Source organism: Lutjanus erythropterus, chromosome 22 (assembly GCF_056507025.1).
Source record: "Lutjanus erythropterus isolate fLutEry1 chromosome 22, fLutEry1.hap2, whole genome shotgun sequence".
Lineage (NCBI taxonomy): Eukaryota > Metazoa > Chordata > Actinopteri > Lutjaniformes > Lutjanidae > Lutjanus > Lutjanus erythropterus.
Window position 1 is genome coordinate 12137147 of NC_139338.1, and position 20347 is coordinate 12157493.

Genomic DNA, 20347 nt, shown 5'->3' on the forward strand with positions numbered 1-20347 from the left:
GCTATTATCACTATAGTCAGTGCAAATGAACCACGTGCTATATTGGACATGTATATTAGCCTCCCAAGGGAGTGCTGTCAAGTGTATGAAGAATATTGGCTGGGGCTTTCATTAACATGTGTACAAGGTGTTAAAACTTCATTTAGAAAGCATGTATCATGCAGTATCTGTAAAATCTGAGGCAAGCTTATTATTTTTAATCAATAACCCCAAAAATGTGTTTCTTTAAGTAAATGTTGAACGCTATGGTTCATGTAACTGTAACACACCACATTCAAAATGACCAAGACACCAGACTTGTTTCTGTACATAAAAATGGGAGTTTAATTGAAACTTTTTGTATCAAAAAATAGCAATATCCATCCTTCACAGCCACAAGTCACACAGCTAAACTGAAAGGTCTCCATTATGAGGCTATGTGACAACTACGAAAGCTGTTCCACCCGTTGTTTAGCTTTCCATAGAATTCAAATTAATCTGAACAGTACAGAAACCAGATGGATTTCTCTGATATTTAGCCATTCAACATTACCAACAGACTTTTTTTCTTTAAAGTAGTTAAATAACATTCAAATGCTCTTTTCAAATTTAAGTAAACTTGTTTTATTCTGCTTTACATCGACAACTGCTTCAGTGCATCCTCCACATCTCAAAAAAAAAAAAAAAAAAGTGTCGAAATGTAAAAATAAGTTATAGGAATGCAAACCAAAAAGACCAAGAAGGATATGCAAATTTTTAGGGGGGCTTTTAAGCATAGACAATAAATAAATAAATAGCCACAGAGTGTGGAATGTCTACATGTTTACAAATAAATTAAAAGCAAATGGGGAAGAAAAAAAGTACACACAAAAAGAGAAAAAAAAAACACGCTGTACAATATTTTGTTGAAAAAATACATAATTGAGTCCATGAATATTGCATTGATTGTGCATTTCACACCCCAAACCCTGAGGGAGGCCAGGGGTGGGGGCTATGTAGTGTCAAGCAGTGAGATGGCGGGAGGCAAAAAGAAAAGATACGTCAAGAGGGTCACACACCCCGCAACAGGCATTGGGGGAGGAGAAGAGAGAGGGAGAAAAAGAAGGTGGGGGGGAGGTGTGTGTGTATTGACATTTTGTAGACATTCAGAAAAGACAGGATCCAGTTTCCAAAACACCTGTTTTAGGCTATAGAGTGAGTGAGCAGCGTTTAAAGAGAGCGACACAGAGTTGAGTCGAGTGTTTTTCAAGTATTCCATTGTCAGGAAAAGCCCCCACCTCCTTCTCTCCGATCTAATGCTATCTTAGCCTCTTGGCTGGAGGCTGGTTGGCTTGCAGTGATGGAGAGGAGGGGGAAAATTTAAAAAAAAAAGGCAAAAAAAAAAACCCTCCAATTCCATCACAGCACAGGCAACTTAGCCATCAGGCCGCGGGCCAATCCAAAAAACAGAGTTGTTGACGAAAGCCCCCAGAAAAGCAGCTTTCCAAAAAAAGGCACTACAAAATCAAAATTAAAACATTTAAATAAAAAGGTTTTCTCCAAGCTCTATGAGAGCAGCCATGTCTGAATAGGAGGGCCTTGCCAGCTGCATATATACCAGCCTAGTAACAAAACAGGTGAAATAAAGTTAAAAAGGGAGGGGGGAAATAAATAGTGCTGGTAAGACCGCCCAAACAGAAAAATGTTCCCGATTAGGAAACGAGTATAATCAACTGAAAGAAAAAAAGAGGGGATGGGGGGAAAGTAAGATAAGGAAGAACAAATGGTAATAAATTAGAAATTCCCTACAAAAGAGGAAAATTAAAGTACATTTTTCTAACCGGACCAGCTGAGTGAAGCACCCGGGCCACTTGATGGGCCACGTTGGGCTACAGGCTGCTGGCCTTTGAGTCCATTATCACTCCCTCCATCCAAACCCCTTCTTTCCCCAGAAAGTCTTTTCAGTCCATCATCAGAGCCACCCTCAGAGGCTCTCCTTGCTTGAGCTTGTGCTTGACGAAGAGTCTGTGTCGATGGTCCTGAGGCGGATGTCGCCGGCGACCGGCTCCTCTGGCGACTTGGGTGATTCTGTCGTCGCCCTCATCCAGGGGTGGTCGCAGATTTGCTCGAGGGTGGGCCGGTCTGAGGGCCTCAAGGCCAGGCACCATTTGATCAGCTGCTGGCACTCTGGAGGAGGAGATGGACACAATATTGACGACGAGATGCTCATAACAGCTAGAAAAATCCTGTGATTCCAGCTTCTTAAATGTTAATACGTTCTGTTTTCTTTACTCCTCTGACAGTAAACTGATTAGCTTTGGTTTGTCCAAAAAACATCATCTTGAGCTTTGGTTAACAATGCCATTTTTCACTGTGTTCTGATATTTTCAAGACCAAACAACTAAGTAATTAATCAAGAAAACAAGTGACAATAAAGATTTTCCTTCATTGCAGCACTATTCTGATGTAACTATCTCATAACAGAGTTGAACTGTGCAGTGGATTCTGGGTTGTACCAATACCCATGGCTAGAGGGCAACAGAGTCAACTCATGTGTTACATGCGTGTGTCTGTGTGTTGTTGTGGTTAACTTACCAGCTGAGATCCTCCTCCTGAAGTACAGTCTACCCCTGAGGATCTCCTCGTCTTGCTCAAAAGGGATGTCTCCACACACCATGTCGTACAGCAGCACGCCTAGCGACCACACCGTCGCCGAGCGACCATGGTATCTATGGAAGCGGATCCACTCTGGTGGGCTGTAGACTCTTGTACCTAAAACATAAAGGGATGGAGTGATGAGTGTGTCTGTTGTCAAATATAGTATAAAGCAGTCAAAATGATCTTGTGTTTAATGTGTATTATAACAATACAGAGGGCATCAGTGCTCTAAATGTGAGAACAGTAAAAAAAAAAATCCCCCGAAAATAATTAATGTCTGTGTCTAAAATGGCTGAGTCATGGTAGAAATGCTTTCCATCTTCCTCTAGCCACAAAACACAAACTGGGTGACCTGCCTGCGTCTCCTCCCTCCCTCCCTCCTGTCTTTTTTTTCCTCCCCCCTCCCTCCTCCCTCCTGGAAGGAGGAACTTGGATACCAAACAAAAAAAGGCAATGTGAGCCCATCACGTGAACCGCCGACTCGGGTTTCACAACAAACAGATGTTACGTGGCACTGACCTAATACCCACAAACTGCGGCTGTGTGACTCAAGCTTTATTTAGAAAAATAATAAGCATAAATATAAAAGCACAAGACAAGGGGTGTACCAGAGATAAAAAAAAAAAGGGATTAATAAACAGTGAGTCATATCTGTGACTTTCATATCATGCGCGTCAGGCATCCCTCTAAAACACTGGATGCTTTTCATTTTACATTTACATCCGTACTAACGATTAGCCAGAGACCCCAGGCGAGGAAAACCCTCGACCAAAAACAGAGCACTGCGTCACAGCTCCGTGAACGCCTCCATATCTGAATATAGCACAGCGGAGCATCAAGGGCAAACACAAGCCAGCCCACACGGATATGTATTCATAAAAACAAAACACACATCCACCATTGTAACATATTATAATAGATATTAATGTAAAAAAGAGGGGGTGGAGGCGGGTGCTTACCATCGAAATCGGTGTAGACTGTGTCCTTGAGAATCGCCCCTGAGCCAAAGTCAATAAGCTTGAGCTCCCCGGTGCGTAGATCCACAAGCAGGTTTTCATCTTTGATGTCCCTGTGTACTACACCGCAGCTGTAGCAGTGTCTAACCGCCTCCAAAACCTGGCGAAAAAAGCCCCGCGCCGTGTCCTCGTCCAGGGCGCCCTTCTCGGTGATGAAGTCGAAAAGGTCCTTGACGAGCTCCGGCCTCTCCATGACGATGAGCCAGCCGTCCGCCCGCTCGTAATAGTCCAGCAATTTGATAACTCCGCGAAACGACGAGCTGACCTTCTTCAGCAGAAGGATCTCCAAAGGCACCATAGATCCATTCTGTAAGAAACGAAATTTTAAGTAAGGGTGATGAGATAATGGGCATCCATTAAACATCACAACACCCCCACCCAGCAGCAGCAGCAGCAGCAGGCGGGGGGAAAAAACCAAAACAAACCGCGCACACACTTACAATTGTGCCCCACTCGGTCACCCTCTCCTTCGCAACATGTTTCACAGCCACCTGAAATAAATCAAGAAGAAAAATGTCACTAAATGCTTTAAATATCATTAGGAAGTCATATTATATAGCTGTATATGTCCCGGTGGCGACGTAAGGACGCCCCGGCTTTGATGGCGGCACATGCAAGATCAAAACATAGACCCCCATCCACCACAGCCTTACCGGTGCGCCATCAGAGATCCGACTGCCGGCGTACACTGTCCCAAATCCTCCGCTGCCCAGCACCGAGCCCACTTGGTAAACCTTTTCAAATGGCTCCTTCTCCACTTTGACTGCAGGAAAAAGCGAAAAATGTTAAAGGTAAGCGCACCATTTCCACAACAAACCTCCGTTCAGTGCGAGGTCAAGTTGTTAGCTATCGTTTACTAGCCGGTAGTAGCCTCCTCTAAAGTAATCAATATACGCTTCTTAAACCATTGCTATGCTGTTATATTAACTTTAAACAGCGTATCGGTTGCTATATTAGCTTAAATACAATGTAAAGGTTGTGAAAAGTAACGTTCACTGTCGGTTAACCTACCCGGCTGGAGCTGGATTTTCACTGGTAGATGGTCCATACTTGAAGGATTGCAAATATGCGAAAATGAACCAAACTTTGACAGCAACATATTCACGCTGAAAAGCCGGCGCCGATGAATCCTATTCACTCGTTGAGAGTCAGAAGAAGCTGTTCTAGTCAGAAGAAGATAAGTGGGTTCAGGCGCTGTATAAATGGTGCTGCAGACCGTCTTGGCTTGAAGCGAATAATAATATATCCAGTCCAGCAGTGCGCCAACTCCGCCGCACCGCGCCCGTCAAAGTCGTGTCACGACCGTGAAGTCGTACACCGTTTCCCGAAAACCGGCATGAAAACTGGCTTCTGTGTCTCGACTCAAGCACAACAGATGAAAACAGTCCTCCTAAGTGATTAAAAAAAAGCCGAACAGTCCGATGTGTGTAGCAGCCGTATCGACAGTAGAGTGCGTTTAAATGCCCTCCGCAGTGTGTTGTTATCCTGAAGAGTGGCCGCTGTCTGAGCTTTGGCGCGGTCTCCACAAGCCAATATTTTGACGCGCAGTGTGATGGTTGGTATCCCTCCGCCACCAATACAAGTCGACACGTTTGCTTAAATCCAGAGTCAATTTGTCACCTTTTACTAGATATACACTTAACTTAAACTGAAAGACACGTATTTTGATTTTAAAGCACTTTCATTCGAAGATATTATTTCAAGAATCATTTTCTCCGCGCACTATTTTCTCATAGTACGAGACGCCCAAGAATCCCTTGTCTGGAAGCTTTGCGCTGTGTTCACTACCGACTCGGAGGCGGTCGACCAATCAGGTGTCGTATATAAATACTGTGTTTCGTTTCTGCACCAATCCAGAAAAAGTTTTTATAATAAAGCAGGCATTTGAGTGCACGTGGCGCCAATTCTGAGACGTCCTCTCTCCCCTCCCTTTTCCTCCGCAGCTCTGCAGTGAGAGACTGACACAGAGTTTATGTTTGGAGGGGGGAAAGTTCAGTTTGTAGTGTAATTCACCACAAACTACTGATTACATCTCTCAGGTTATTCTCAGTTATCAAGTGTGTGCTGAAACTCACTTGTGTTATTGTGTTATTTACATTTTGTTTACCTTTGAGTATGCTGTCGTCTAGAATTCACAACACTCAAAATAGCAGCTTGACTTATAATTGCCATACAGCTGAAACTAGAGCCCAACAAATATATCTGTTGACTGGTATTGTAAGCCTGATATTGACCTATTACAGCTATATTGGTAAAGACATATATTGTTCTATTTGCTGTATTTGTGTTTTTATTACTATGTTTTTAAATCAATATTTATTTATTTTAATCATTATAGTGGAGATGATAGAAACTCTCAATAACAATTAGTAGCATATGACAAATTACCCAAAATATACCAGTGTCATAATAATAATTTATTATATTATCATTATATTTATTTATTATACTAATTTATTATACAAATTATACAAATATTGTACATAGAAAGTAAATAAAATAGGCTATGAAAAAAACAAAACAATAATTTAAAAGTCCAGTGTGTAAGATTTACAGGGATTTTAATGGCAGAATATGTCAGAAAGGGAAAATATGTGTTCCTTAGTATATAAATGAGAATTAGAAAACGAGAATTTTTTTTTTTAGAATGAGCCGGTTATATCAGAGGGTTCTCTTCCATGGAGACCAGCATGTTGTACCACCATATTTCTACAGTAGCCCAGAAAGGACAGACCAAACACTGGCTCTAGATTTTGTTTACCGCTCAGCATGAGTTTCACAGAAACCGTACGTTCTCCTACACTTTTAAATCATTCACACTAATCCTTTATTATTATTGTTACACAATTGAGACTTAATTAACTGAGAATTAATTGAAGATCTAGAGAAGCAGAGTCACTGGTTAACAGTGACATGACACTCATATTGTTCTTGGCCATTCAGGATGGATTGGGCCCTTATTCTATTCTATTCTATTCTATTATAAAGATTACAGTCTATGTCTGCTCTGTATGATAGTGCTTAGATAACTTATGTTATGATTTGGCACTATATAAATAAAACTGACTTGACTTGATATCTAGATTCTAAAATACTCCAAACATCAGCACCCAGAAGAAAGAACACACTTCATGTACTGTAGCTGCATGTTCATCTGTCCCAAAATGTAATAAGTGTCCAAGGATGACACTGCAGCAGGCTACATTACACACAGGCTGTCTATTTGAAGGATGATGCATAATGATGATACACGAGAACACTATGTCAGGCACGAGTATGAAAACAAAATAGCAGCGTATCACGATAACAAGAATAGCACATGAAAACACAATCAGGTCCGTGGAGCCAGCTGTCCCATTTCAGAGAGTAAACTTTCCAGTTTTACTGTTACACATCTGACATGACCTTGGCTTTCGGTGAACTTTCCACTCTTTATCTTCTGCTAACTCCGATAACCTGTACATGTGTGTGTATATGTGTGGGTATGTATGTGTATGTGACCACTAACCAAACAGAAAGCATCAGAGAGTTCCAGGGAACCTTATCTTGCTATAGGCGTGCCGACTGCAAAGTTATGTAAATGTGCACACACTCACACTCATACACACACACATATGAGAGGGGAGTATCAGCCCGTGGGCTGACCTGCAGTGATCCTCTGTATTCAATGTATAATAATTTACTGCTTCATGTTTTCAGTGTGTTGTCCCTCATACATGTTGAGAAAATACATGCTATCAAGACAGTGCATGGCTAACAAAGCTCTGAGTTCCCTTGACGAAAATGTGTCATAAGAACACATACATGCACTCAGACGTACAGTATTTGCATTTTAAGGGGTGTACTACAATGTACATGCAGAACGTGTTTGGGCATATGGAAGAACCTCAAGGGTTCATTTGCTTTTATCTCATAAAACATTTGCATAGATGACAAAGAGTTCAATGGCTTATTGGATTATGCTTCAAAGAAAAGGTGTCAGTAGCAGCCTGGTCCCTGCAGAAACCTCTGCTGCATGTTCATCCTGTGGTCATGGGTTTATTTTTAGAGGAACTGTGCCTCTGACCCACACGGTTGTTATTAACAATTGCTTAATAATACCCTGAAATAAAACACGTTATTTTACAGTGCACTGATAAGATGTAACAAGCTGTACTTTGTATGAAACTTGACAAAAACTAGTATTTATATGTTCTTAATTAGTCACTAAATGAACATAGTTATACCCTGATTAGTCACCATACACTTAATGGTACACAAATTGAACATTACAAGCCACACTTCAAATCAAATTAGACAAAAATTTGAAATTATATGTTGCTAATTAGACAGTAGTAGACCCTTTATGACAGCCTTATTAAAACCATTTTGCGGGTTATTATGAACACAATGCAGCAGAACTAAAGTGAAATCACATGTCTGCGTTGGAGACAATACACTTAAGTTTACAGTACGGTTCTGTTATAATGCGTCCATAGTTACCGTCTAATAAAGTCTAATAAGGATCTAATAAAGGGTTTAAACTGTCTATAACATATTTTCGCTAGTTTTCATCTAATTTGATGCAAAGTGTGGCTTGTAACATCTTATTAGTGTACTGTAAAATAAAGTGCGTTCAACCTTTTCTAAAATTTTCTTGTACTCCAACATTCATTCAAACGCCAACTCTCCTGCACCTTTCTGTATAAAGCTGGATGGTATTTCCGTGCGTTTTCTCCCACAGTCCAAACACATCAGCTCAGGTGAATTGGAAATAGTAAATTGCTTGCAGTTACATGCTCGAATGAGTTTTTATGTCTATGGCTCTTAGCCCAAAACCGGTCTCTTCTCATTTGCACTTTTGTATGGAGTGTCACTTCACATGAAGTCACACTCGCGGCTGAGGAGGACTTTCCATTTTGCACAGAAAGGTATGAAAAATGGTTTGTACTTGCCATCCTCCACTGTAAGCAAATGCAACAGGTGCACCGCCATAATCTTTGGGAGAGCCCTCAGTATGGTATGTCCTATGTGCAAGTGTGCACAGAGATGGTGGAGTGGATGGGGTGAAGGTGTAGCGGCTAGAATGATATTGGGTGTCAGTCCTGTGATAGATGGGTGTCCTGTCCCAGGGTGTTTACAGCCTTTCATCTGGTGCATGCTGGGACAGCAATCACATGATCCTGGATGTAAAAATAATCATCATCACACCTCTTTCACTTTGTCTGCCCTTAGAGGGATAGTTTAAATTATTTGAAATGGGGCAGTATGAGGTACTTATCAATAGTCACTGTATTACTACAGTAGATGGCGGTCAGTACGCCACCACTTTGTAGAAGCAGAGAGGACTGCGGGCACGAAGAATGAGCAGTGTTACTGTGGACAGGGTCAGCAGCAACACGTATTTTCAGCCACTTAAAAAAGGATCCACCTAAAACAACGCATGTTATTTTAAATGTATGCTATAAAATATTTTCCAACATCCTCATACCTATGTGACAGAATAGGTCAATTGCCAATGTTGGGCTAGGTTCAAAATGGAAGTGAGGGGATGGAAATCACGCATATAACAAAACGAAATATAAAGAAACTGTCTTTATATAAGCCAAAAATTGCTTTCTAAAGCAACCACACTCCTGTTACAAAAATAGAAAATTTATCTTGCAGAACACAGCAATTGTTGGTCTACTTGCTCCTCCATCTGGTAGTTTATTCATGTTATTGGGTGAGTTTAGTGTTTTAAGGAGTTAGTTTGGTTTTACCGAAGTCGCACAACCACACAAACAAACTAACCTACTGAGGCAGCAGTTGACCAGCGACTCCTGTGCTCTGTTAGGTAAAATGTTTTTTTTTTTCTCATGGACTCTGGTTTCTTTGGAGAGAGCAATATTTGGCTTATATAACAGCAGTTTCCCATTGGAAAAAGGCATCAGACAGCAAGGTAAAGCTGTGGAAATATTCTAAATATAGCATACCCTTAATCTGATATTGATTATTTTGGGTGGCCTTTTTGTAAGAGGCTAAAACACATTTTGCTGCTGACCCTGTCCACAGCAGTTCATTCCTTAGCTTCTGTATTGGTACTCCTCTCAGCTTTTGCAAACTGAGGACAACCCCAGTTCCAATCGCCACAACTATCCCTTTAATAAGATTCTGCCGTACAAAATAACTGCTGCTGCTACAGTTGAACATTACAGTGCAGGGTTGATACTAAATAATGCATTTAACACACCGTGGATCTCCCATTACTATCATCCAGAGCATTCTAGTGTATTACCTATAAATAAATCCAGGTGTTATCAGATTTGCTCTGAACAAGGACCAGTCAAGCTATGAAGTATTCATGATAGTTTTTTTCTCTCTTGTTGGTGTGAACCAGTTGAGTAGCAAGTGAGGCAGTCAGGCAGTTGGCCAACCAGGCGTGCTGACAGCAGAAGCACAGACAGCTGTTTTGCCGTGGCTTCGTATGAACGCGTGCTATGCAGTTGTTCACAGCTCTCATGGGAAATCATCATCAGGGCTTTTATTTATGTTCACCAATCCTTTGATCCGTGGATGTAGAGGAAACGACGAAGGGTGGGAGCAGAGAGAGCAAAAGAAAAAAAAAAATGGCCTGTGGCCCACTGATGAGCTGTCACTGTCCACCCTCCTCCTCTCTCTTTCTCCTGTGCTTCTTCATTTTTGCCCTGTCTCTCTTTTTCTCCGCGTGCCTGGGATGCCTCCCATTTTCCTTTGCTCTAATTACTGCCTTAGCAAACTGTGTCAGCGAGCCGAAATAGTTTTGATGAGGGGTCCGGCTGCGTTTGCATCTGTAATTTGATGGGTTTCATTGGGGACACATAAAACCAGACACACCAGAGGGTACGTGGCCACATCAGAGCCGCGGGGTCGGCCGGGGTTATTTTTAGCCCCATCACGCTAGTCCGGTGGCAGCCACATCATTTTGGTAAGCCGCCGATTGAAATCGATCCAGCTTGGTTGAGCTGGTGCTCTCTGCCAGGGAAATCTGAGGGCCCGAATTTGTCATGCATCGCGCCGGGGTTAGATTCCTCAACATGTGTGCAGGATTTACATGTATTATGTTCTCTGCAGGCATGTTTAGTGGAGCAGTGTCCTCATGTAAGGGCGCTCTGCTTTGAGGACAGCCTTATAAAAGACTTGTGTATACAATAGAAGATGTTGTAGTGAGTGAATGAATACTTCAGGCTCTGTCACACCAGCATTCAAAACAAGAAAATTTGGTGTAAAAATCAATCTGCACAATGGAATCCTTGAGATCAGTGGAGATGCTTGTGGGGATGAAGTAAATCAAATTTTCATGTCAAGTTTAACTTAGGCGAACTCTAAAATCACACCATTGTCCAAAAATACAAACTATTTCTCTTTTTCCCCACAAAAGAGGTGTATATCTTTTGAACAAAATATGCAAGCTTGATGTCTTGTTAGTGACCAAGCAAGCTTACTGACTGATTGCTAGCAAGGAGTTGTCAAGCGCTTTAACTTGGTGAATGAGAAGAAAATGCCAGTGGGAGTAAATGGACTAGTGGAGAGAAAAGAGAAAAAGGATAAGTAAGCTTACTGACTAGCGCTGGTATGTCACAGCTAGTTATATTTGAAGAGGTTAGCTCACAGTCACTACTCATGGTTCAATTTCTCTGTGCCACTTTCTGGTGCTTAACAGTGTATTTGCTCATGGGAATGAAGCAAATCACACCATCCTCTTTTATTTAACCTGCTCTTTTGTGATGTCTACACTGCTACACAAATCAAACCATCCCTCTTCTTCTCCACAAAAGACGAGTATTTCTTTTGACTAAAATATATGAACTTAATGTCTGACTTGTGACCACATTAACAAGTTTGCTAACTGACTGTTAGCAAGGAGTTCTCAAGCATGTTAGCTTGATGAACAAGAAGAAAATGCTAAGGGAAGTATATGGGCTTGTCTTTCCACTATTTGGTTTAAATACCCCTTAATTCATGGATACAAAACAAACACTATTAATGTGTAGCAAGCTAAATGTGAGAAGTGAAGTAACTTACTTAAATATGAAAAATCAAAGTTTGTAGGGGAAGGTAACATTACTATAGCGTTGGCAGGAAGGAAACAGACATCCAACTCGTAAAATTAATACCTTTTACAAGTAGAGACAGAACCAGTGCAGAGAAGGAATAAAGCAGCTAGGTAAGCTGACTGACTAGCACTAGCATGTCTTAGCTAGCTAGAGTTTAAGCTAAAGTAGTTCACCAACCTGCCCTGTGAGTAGTCACTAGAGCAATTTCTCTGTGCCACTTTCTGGTGTGACCTGGTCTTTAGTGGGATAAATAAATCCTGTGTTATAAATAGTAAAACTAATAAGAAAAGATATCAAATTGCTTGTTTCTTGCAATATTCCTTTGAGAGACAGTGCTCCTACCACTTGCACTGTCACTGCCCAGGACAGGTTAAGGCTACCAGTCATGTGTGCTGCATGCCGGCCAGGTCGCTCCTGCATATGGATTACTGTCTGGACTCAGCAGCATTATGTAACAATGTCAGGTCCCTATTCAGCCTCATAATCTGGCTGCCACATTGCATAACTGTTCATTAGCTCTTAACGTTCCCTCACACCTTCACTTTCACACGTTTTCTATATGTGTGTATGTTTTTCCTGATGAGCTATGCAGGATATGCAGCTTCCACTACTGATCAGCTGAATATTTACCTCAGATCTACTCCACTGTTAACACAGAGAGTGTTGCCGAGGGTCAGGCTTGTGTGGATGTGTGGGAGTGTGTGTGTGTGTATTTGTGTATACAACCAGTACGGAAGTCAAAGGAAGACAAAGTGTGAAACATGGTTGTATTTAGAAAGCATTCGATGACACCTTTACACTTGCGAAAGGTTTGTTTCGAGTTATGTGAGCATGTCTTATCACTTTCTAGACACTAATGAGAAGTTTCAAGTAGGAACTATTTTCTTTCTACCTTGTACCAACTGTATCACCACACAGAAAGGTGTGTGAATCTACTCATGGAAGAGAGGCTTGTGCTTAAGACAGCACAGGATGTAAACATAACATAACATAACATATTCTCAGTCAACCTACTCAACCTTTGCTAAGTTGCTTGGTTGTCAGGTGAATAGCACCTTAGCATTTAGCAAATGCTATGGTACCAAACGCTTTACAAGGACGGGGTACAGACCACAGATGTTACAGTTATCGAGCTAACTTAAGCTTAGATCAGTGTTCCCGCGGGTAAAATTTATCTGTGGTAATTAGCGTTTCACACAACTCTGCTGTGAAGAACGCAGGATGATACTCAAACTGGAACTGAGAATTGTTACTGAAACTGGTAAGTGGTATCAGAATCGTTAAAATCCAAACGATACGTTTGATAAAGAGAAAGTAGTTCCTGCATGAAACTCCTTGCAATAAGGGTTTTATCTTGAGTAACCAGATCATGATTTCTGGAAATCGACACTGCTGTTCAGTTTTTTTTAAAGGTATTTTTTGCCACTTTGAAGACCGCAAACCCAGTAGAATCTAGTTCTATTTTATTGGAGCAAAGGCAGATATATCTTTGACGGTATCTCCAAAACTCTGCAACTCTCACCAAAAAAAAATCTAGAAGGAAAAATAGCATATATTTTTGATTTGGAGGTGAACTGTCCCTTTAAAACATGACTAAGAGTCTAAAGCCATGCTAGCAGCTCTAACAGGCTAACTTCAGTATGCTAACATGATCACAATGACAATGCTAACTTGCTGTTGTTTGGCAGGTTTAATGTTTACCATGGTACGTTTAGCGTGATGGCATGCTAACATTTGCCAATTAGCACTAAACACAAAGCACAGGTGAGGCTGTTGCTAGACGCTAGTATTTATTCTTCTTACCTGATATAGACAGCATAGGTGCCAGCTCATTGATGCCATAAGTGGTACTTTGACAGACAATTAAACCTCAAAGCTCGAGGACTTCGGCTTCTGGGACCCACACACAGACACACTCAGGCGCACATGAAAGTACATGCTCACACAAGTGCACACACTCTGTTCTTCTTTCATATTGAAAACATCCATATTAGCCAAGATCATTGATATCTGAGCTCTCTATCTTCTGAGTGCACATGGTTGTTGTGTATGTGCGTGTGCGTAAGTGTTTACATAAACACTGCAGGAGGGGACAGAACAGGCCGCAGGGCTAGTGTAGGAGATTTCATAAAAACAAATCCCATTTGATCATTTGGATAGGAGCAAGCTTTTATTGCGTCAGTTCAGGTTTTGGGTTGGAGTTGGCCTTTGAGTATACCATGTAAAAAGGCTGGCAAGATGCCCGACTCACAACTGAGGTAGTAAAACATGTTGCAGTAGGAAAGATTAGCACAGTTTTTGATGGACAAATTCAAAACAGGTGCTACGTTTTCACTGCTTTCCCACTAATGGGGGTCTCCTTAGGCGCCCATATGGCTACAATTTCAGCGATCAAAGTGACGTTGCAAGTTTTACTTAATGCTAGACATAAATGGTTTACATTCCAAATGGAGTTTTCACCTCTTATCCTTATTAGAGGATTGTTATTTACCAGTTAATAATCACTTTAGAAGTCTATCGCTCTAACTGTTTTAGAAATCCTCCCCCCAAGCATCTGTGCTGGAAGTTAATCCTCAGCGGCAGAGCTAGCGTATATATACCGTCCTCATACTGTATACATGAAAGTTTCAGCTAAGTGCTCCACTTCCCTCCAGCGACTTGATCCATTTAACTGCCCATCCCTGTCTTAAGAGGATACTGAGACCAAAGCCTTAAATCCCCCAGGCCCACGACCCCGGGAGGGGAGGGCAGCAGGGCAAGGGATGGTCCACAGAGCTCTGATTGTACCCTGCACGTTCAAATTAGAAGAACTTTTTCACTCTAATGAGATGGATTCAGGTAAAGGCTGTTATCCTTATACTGATTCCCCAGTTTTATACCAATCAAAAAAAGGGGAAGGGGATGAAAAAAAAAATAAACATGAGCTTTTTTTTTTTTTTTAAATGGTTTAAATCAAATAAGACAGAGATTGTGCAAAGGGGCTACTGCTCAAGATCAAGGGAATGTTGGAGTTTTTTCAGTTTAGATTGTTTTGATGTGTGGACCAAATAAGAGGTTTGACCCAAGTCTGACACTGACAGAAATGCTGAAGGGCATTGCAGAACCAAAATGTAAGAAGAGAATGCAGTATTATGATCTGCCGCAGCAAATGATCAGTGAACATTTTGTACTGTAAATAACATTTTATAATCGCTGCATTTGGAACTGTAACTAAATATTGTTTAACAAAGCCACACCATTAGCTATGGAGAAAATACATAGAGATTTATGGAATGTGGTGGTTTTGAAAAGTCTTAAAAAGCACCTGAAAAAAAAAAGACATTTGAATGTTTGAGAAAGTAACTTTTGCTATATATTTTATTTTTATGTGGGTCTGGTCTGACAGTGGATTGCGCCTGCAGGAACCTGTTTAATCCTTATTTGTGGAGTTTCAATCAACTCAGTCAGGCTTTTAGCAAACAGCTGCAGTACACAAGAAGCTCATTGACTCATAATGAGCAATAATTAAGTGTCATTGCAGCTAAATCTCAAATAAATAAATCATTTTATAATTTATTGATCCATCCTTCAACTTTTTGCTGGTTATTTGAGTCAAGGACATATTAATTGATTTGTTATATAACTAGGAATTTTCCTTATATACAGCTAGAAAATACAAAAATACAAAAATGTGATATGAATATCATTAAATTCATGTTCTTAACTAGAAGAGTGCAACAGAGTGCAGATCTCGGCCAAAATTTGGATGTAACTCCTTTGTAATCACCAACATTTTGATTTATTTTGATTTAATTTTGTTTTATTTTACTCAGCCATAGATTCCAAGCTAATTTCTAGAACTTACTTTTGCTTCAGTTCATGGCCTCAGTATGTCAAAAACCTGGTTACAGCCTTCATCACAGCTACAATCAGTCGGTGACAGATCGACATGTTTGTGGGGAAATTGGTGATTCAACGAGCTTCTTATTTCATTAAATAACAAAGACAAGATATCAGCAGCCATCAGTATTGAGCCAAAAGTCGTGCCACTGCATAGAAGATCCTGTCACGACAATTGGTTCCTGTCTGCCCTTTGGCCCGCGTTCCGAGCGATCCGATTGGCTGGCTGCTGTGACAGGCATTGTGCTGACTGTGTGTCTGTGAGGGCCCGGGCTCTGGCACGGGTTGCCTGGTCAGCAGTCTGTGCCCACGCAGACACACACACAAGCACACATTTTACCCTCACACGCGGCGATTCAGAAGAAAACGTGTCTTTGAGCAAAGACGTGTGCACGAGTCCTTATACAAAACACACATCACTGAGCTGCTCATCCTTACGCACAAACCACATGCAGCCATACAGTTCATGGTGTGTTAATGTTTCATTTTCCATCTTTGCTGTAGTCACGTCATTATTTATTCACCAATGCGGCTAATGGCCACATGTCACCGCAGCGCTCGGACACATTGTGCAGAAATTGAACCCTCAGGAGGCCCTAATCCATAGCTCCTGATGTTATGACACAGTGACAATAGCAAGCAAAGCAGCTGCAGACCCCCTCGCCGCGACACCTATGACACCAGCACAATAAAAAGGTCCCTCCCGCCCCGCCCCCGACGCTCAAATCCTTCACACCTGAGCGCTCACACTGAAATGAACTAAACGGAGAGCAGAGAGCGGAGACGGGAGTCCGCATTATCAGGTCTTCAAACTCAAATTGGCTCTGTTCAGGTTTACATGATCGGGGTAATTAAAAGGTGTAAGGTGGGATGCTGATTGGCAGCTCATCATGACTACACTCTCTGAGGCAAAGGAGGTTTAGGCTCTTATGGACAGCCAGGACAATTCCCTCTTAGAAAAGTGTGTGTGTGTAGGTTTGTATGTCACGTGCAACGAATGGTAATGTGATCCAGGAACACATGAAGAAATGAAAGCGTTAAAAGCCCCTTAAAAGTTCTTGAAAAACTAAAAATAATATCTGTTTTCATTGGTTTAGAGGAGCACTGCAGCATTTTAGTATCACACCTCCATACAGTAAACATTAAAAGGAGAATGGTCAAAATATCCAGACAAGCTCCCAAAAGGATCCTACATTTCTCATAATCATACATTCCCTGTAATCCAACTTTATAGTGTGTAACAACTCTGGGAAGTTGAGACTCAGGTGCAGAGAACACACAGGAGGCAGAGTGAGGTTCAAATGAAAATCCCTGTCTTTACTGAAGTCCAAAAAATGCAAACACAGGGAGTCCAAAAAGGCAAACAAAAACAGACAGGGAAAAAAGGCACAAAACTATAATCCCATAAATAAGCGAAGTCCAAACGGAAACGTGAGGCCTATAACAGCACCAAGCAGCTTCACAGACAATAGAGACAATCTGGCAGAGACATGTGGAGCTGGTGGGGGTATAAATACACAGGGATGGCAAGGAGGGTAATCAGGGGCAGGTGAGTGAGTGGCCTCAGGTGCAGTTGATGAGAGGCGGGAAAACACAGGAAACTGAAAAGAAACAAGAGGTAGTGTTAAAAAATAAAACAGGAAACATAATAAAACCCAGAATGTTACATAGTGACTTTCATTAGAGCCCCCCTGCCTCTTAATGGTGCAATAACTGATTCTACAGAAAGATGCTTGATTGTTGAGTCTCATTCTCAGGTCTTGTTATACTTAAATTTTGGGAATGAGACTCAACAATCGATTATCTTACCGACCTGTGATTGTCCAAAGTTACCCGCCACGGGCTAGATTTTCTAAAGCCTGGAAACAGAGCCAAGAGGAGGAGCAGGAGTCTACTTTTCTCTCAGGCCACTTGAATTACATTATGCTTGAAGGTTATTATGGAACCTTAGCCCAGTGACGCCAAAAATAAACTGCCTACCTCAGCTTTAAATGCCAACATCTTTCAAACCCCTCACGTCCAGCTCTCTGTCAAAAAAATACAAGTCTCATATTCAATCTGGACTAACCCTGACATGATGACATAATCAGGTGCTGCATGCCAAATCACATACTTTTTCTTTTTTACTTTTAGTACATACTGCAGCTGCCCTTACAAAGTACTGTTGCATGCACACTGCACAGAGGATTGTGGATCAGAATAGCCAGAAAAGCATGCTGGCTCGCGTACTTCAAAATGAGACCGGATGATTTGACATACTATATACTGAGATATTTTAAGTAGTATGGACGTATGGGTATGAGAATGTACCCAAGGTTATTTTTCAAACTTTGGAGTGCTCCTTTCAGTGCCACGGACCATTATGATGAGTAAACTTAGTATAAATTAGTATGATTAGTGTTGAATTAAATTGGTGGAGTGCCCCTTTAAAGAAACCAACAGCATCTGAGGCATCTCAAAAGTAGAAAGGAACAGAGGGGGTCCATTCGGGTCCTCTGGGCTTCTCTAATGATACCGATTAGCATAATGACCTCCTGCATTGAAAAGTCACAGTCCACTCTCTCCTCGCCAAACCGCACATAAACATACACACAGACACGCACACGCACGCACAAATAGGGAGGTAATGAGAATTAATCGAGAAGCGTCAGCGATGAAATGCCTCCTAACGATGGCCCGACTAATTGCATGTCAATAGGCTTTGCACGCTCAGCAGTTTGAAATACAAGACTCCCATCCTCTGCCGTAATTGGTTAGCTTTTGCGTTGTAATCACAACTCCCCCAACCAGAGCCAGTGCCTGTCGAAGATAACACTGAGTGCTTATTGAATAATTATATGCAACATGTCCAATTATTTCCTGTGAATATAATAAGCTTTCGCCTCACGTGTCAATATTGGCATGTGTAATTTCATCATCATGTTACGAGGATGCCACCAGTGACTCTTTAAATATTAATCACCCTGGATGATTGGTCAGGACAATATGGCAGCATTGTTTGATGATTAATGAAAAATTACCAAATGTGTTTGTTTAATACTAATTATATCTGCAAATACACATGAGCTAGATAATTAGCAAGTCTTTAAATTTATCTTCAGCGGTAAAGATATATTTAGTTTCCTTCTTACAAATGCAAATGCAAAGCCATAGCAAGTGACAACCACTGTAATGCCCTATAAGGCTAAAACACAGAATCTATATTTAGTCCAAATTTAGGACCAAAGTCAGACTTATTGACATTTATTTTGCCGTATAACATTTTTATAGCATAGGAATTTAAACTTTTTTTTTTTTTTAAATGAAGAAAACAACATGTTTAAGGTGCAGTTACAACAAAACATGGGTAAAAGCCAAACCATATTCAACTATACAGCTAAAGCAAGAGTGTTAAATCCTTAAAGCTAGCTACAGTAAAAGCTGTCATAACAATATCTATTTCTGCTAACTAACGTCTTGATAAGTCACCCTTCCAAAGTCCCGCCTTTTTTGCACTGTGCTCAAGTAACAGCAGAACAAACTTGGTGCCTCAGTCAACTTTCTCCTTTTCCAAGGTATAGACTAACCTAGCACATAGTATATTTAAGTACAAAAAAACAGGAACAGGACTTAGGAAGGTTCAATTTTGTAAGGCAGAAGCTAAATCAAGTCATGGAGAATAAGAACAAGTAGCTAGCCTAACATTAGCTTAGCAGAGATCTGCCAGATGAATTTTTTACCCTAGCAGAATTCAAAGTTTGGTGTGAAATTACAATAAGTTAAAAATGAATTTATTATATTAATTTCAAGTTAACAACTTGATGGAAAGCTGAAATAACTAATTTTGCTATTGTTGTTGGTATTGTTGTTTTCCCCTCAATGTTTTTCCAAAGGTTTATGTCTTTTATTTATTTATTTATTTATTTATTTATTTATTTTGGTAAAATAAGACCCAAAAAAAAAAAAAAAAAAAAAAAAATCACAAAATAAAAGGCATTCCGATAATGCAACAAGTTACTGCTCTACACCTTTCTAGCTCCTTAAGATCAGAACTCCCTTTTTCTTCACATATAAATAAACACCAATTAAATATATCTGATTTGGTTTGAAATTAAACACAGCATGACATGATTTTGGTGGCCAAAAAGTTTCCCACAAGCGGAAACCCATCCTTAATACCTGTTGAATTTGGTCACATGTCTTTAAAAAAAAAGGCAAAAATTGAATGTAATTTTGAATGGGAGGTGAGGAGGGGAGTCGTGGGAGGGACATTTAGAGAACCAGCGCAGTAACAAGTACGTATCGTTAAAGCAAATGTCACATTAAGGCCCGCGGCGACTCTCTGCCACGCCCTCTGTTGAATACATGTGACCTTTTCAAAGCTATGCGCTGTCTTACGAGACAGAATATGCAAATACATGCCGGCGCCTCTCTTGCTCCTCATTTCTCAGTCTCTTTCTCAGATGGAGGTGCAGATGGATTGTGGGTAATTATGGAGGGCCCTTGAACTGTGGGTAATTACGGCCAGGAATGCTCACAGCTGAGAGCGGAGTGAGAGACGCGCGTCGGCATGGCAACCGCAAAGGTGTTAATTATTTTCTTCCTTAAAGGCAAGGGAGGAATCCCCTCTTCAAAGGGATGAAACACCTGTGAGTAAAAAGCCCCCCCCACACCCCTGCCCTTTTATTGCCATGCTTTCGTCTTCTTCTTCTTCTGCAGCTCCCTGTATTTTTACCTTCCTCACTCCTTGAGTCATTTCCTTTGTTCATCACCTCTGAACCCTTGTCTTCTGTGCCTCATCTT

General features: G+C 41.0%; 1 protein-coding gene across 1 annotated transcript; it reads right to left on the minus strand.

Annotated features, from left to right (window-relative positions):
• Window positions 1-297: 297 nt before the first annotated feature.
• Window positions 298-5154, minus strand: LOC146306687 (serine/threonine-protein kinase pim-3-like). The gene is made up of 6 exons (XM_084710939.1): window positions 4644-5154; window positions 4286-4395; window positions 4073-4123; window positions 3576-3939; window positions 2554-2730; window positions 298-2145 (listed from the first exon to the last, which is right to left on the minus strand). Exons 1-6 carry the CDS (start codon window positions 4729-4731, stop codon window positions 1943-1945), a joined length of 993 nt encoding a protein of 330 aa, XP_084567065.1. The 5' UTR covers window positions 4732-5154; the 3' UTR covers window positions 298-1942.
• Between the last annotated feature and the right edge of the window lie 15193 nt (window positions 5155-20347).

Excerpts from the sequence above, each read along its gene's own strand:
- LOC146306687 (XM_084710939.1), bottom strand. The coding sequence starts at position 4,731 with ATGTTGCTGTCAAAGTTTGGTTCATTTTCGCATATTTGCAATCCTTCA. Across the intron at positions 4,124-4,285 it reads GGATCTCTGATGGCGCACCG|GTGGCTGTGAAACATGTTGC; the intron begins GTAAGGCTGTGG and ends GATTTATTTCAG. Across the intron at positions 3,940-4,072 it reads TGACCGAGTGGGGCACAATT|AATGGATCTATGGTGCCTTT; the intron begins GTAAGTGTGTGC and ends CGTTTCTTACAG.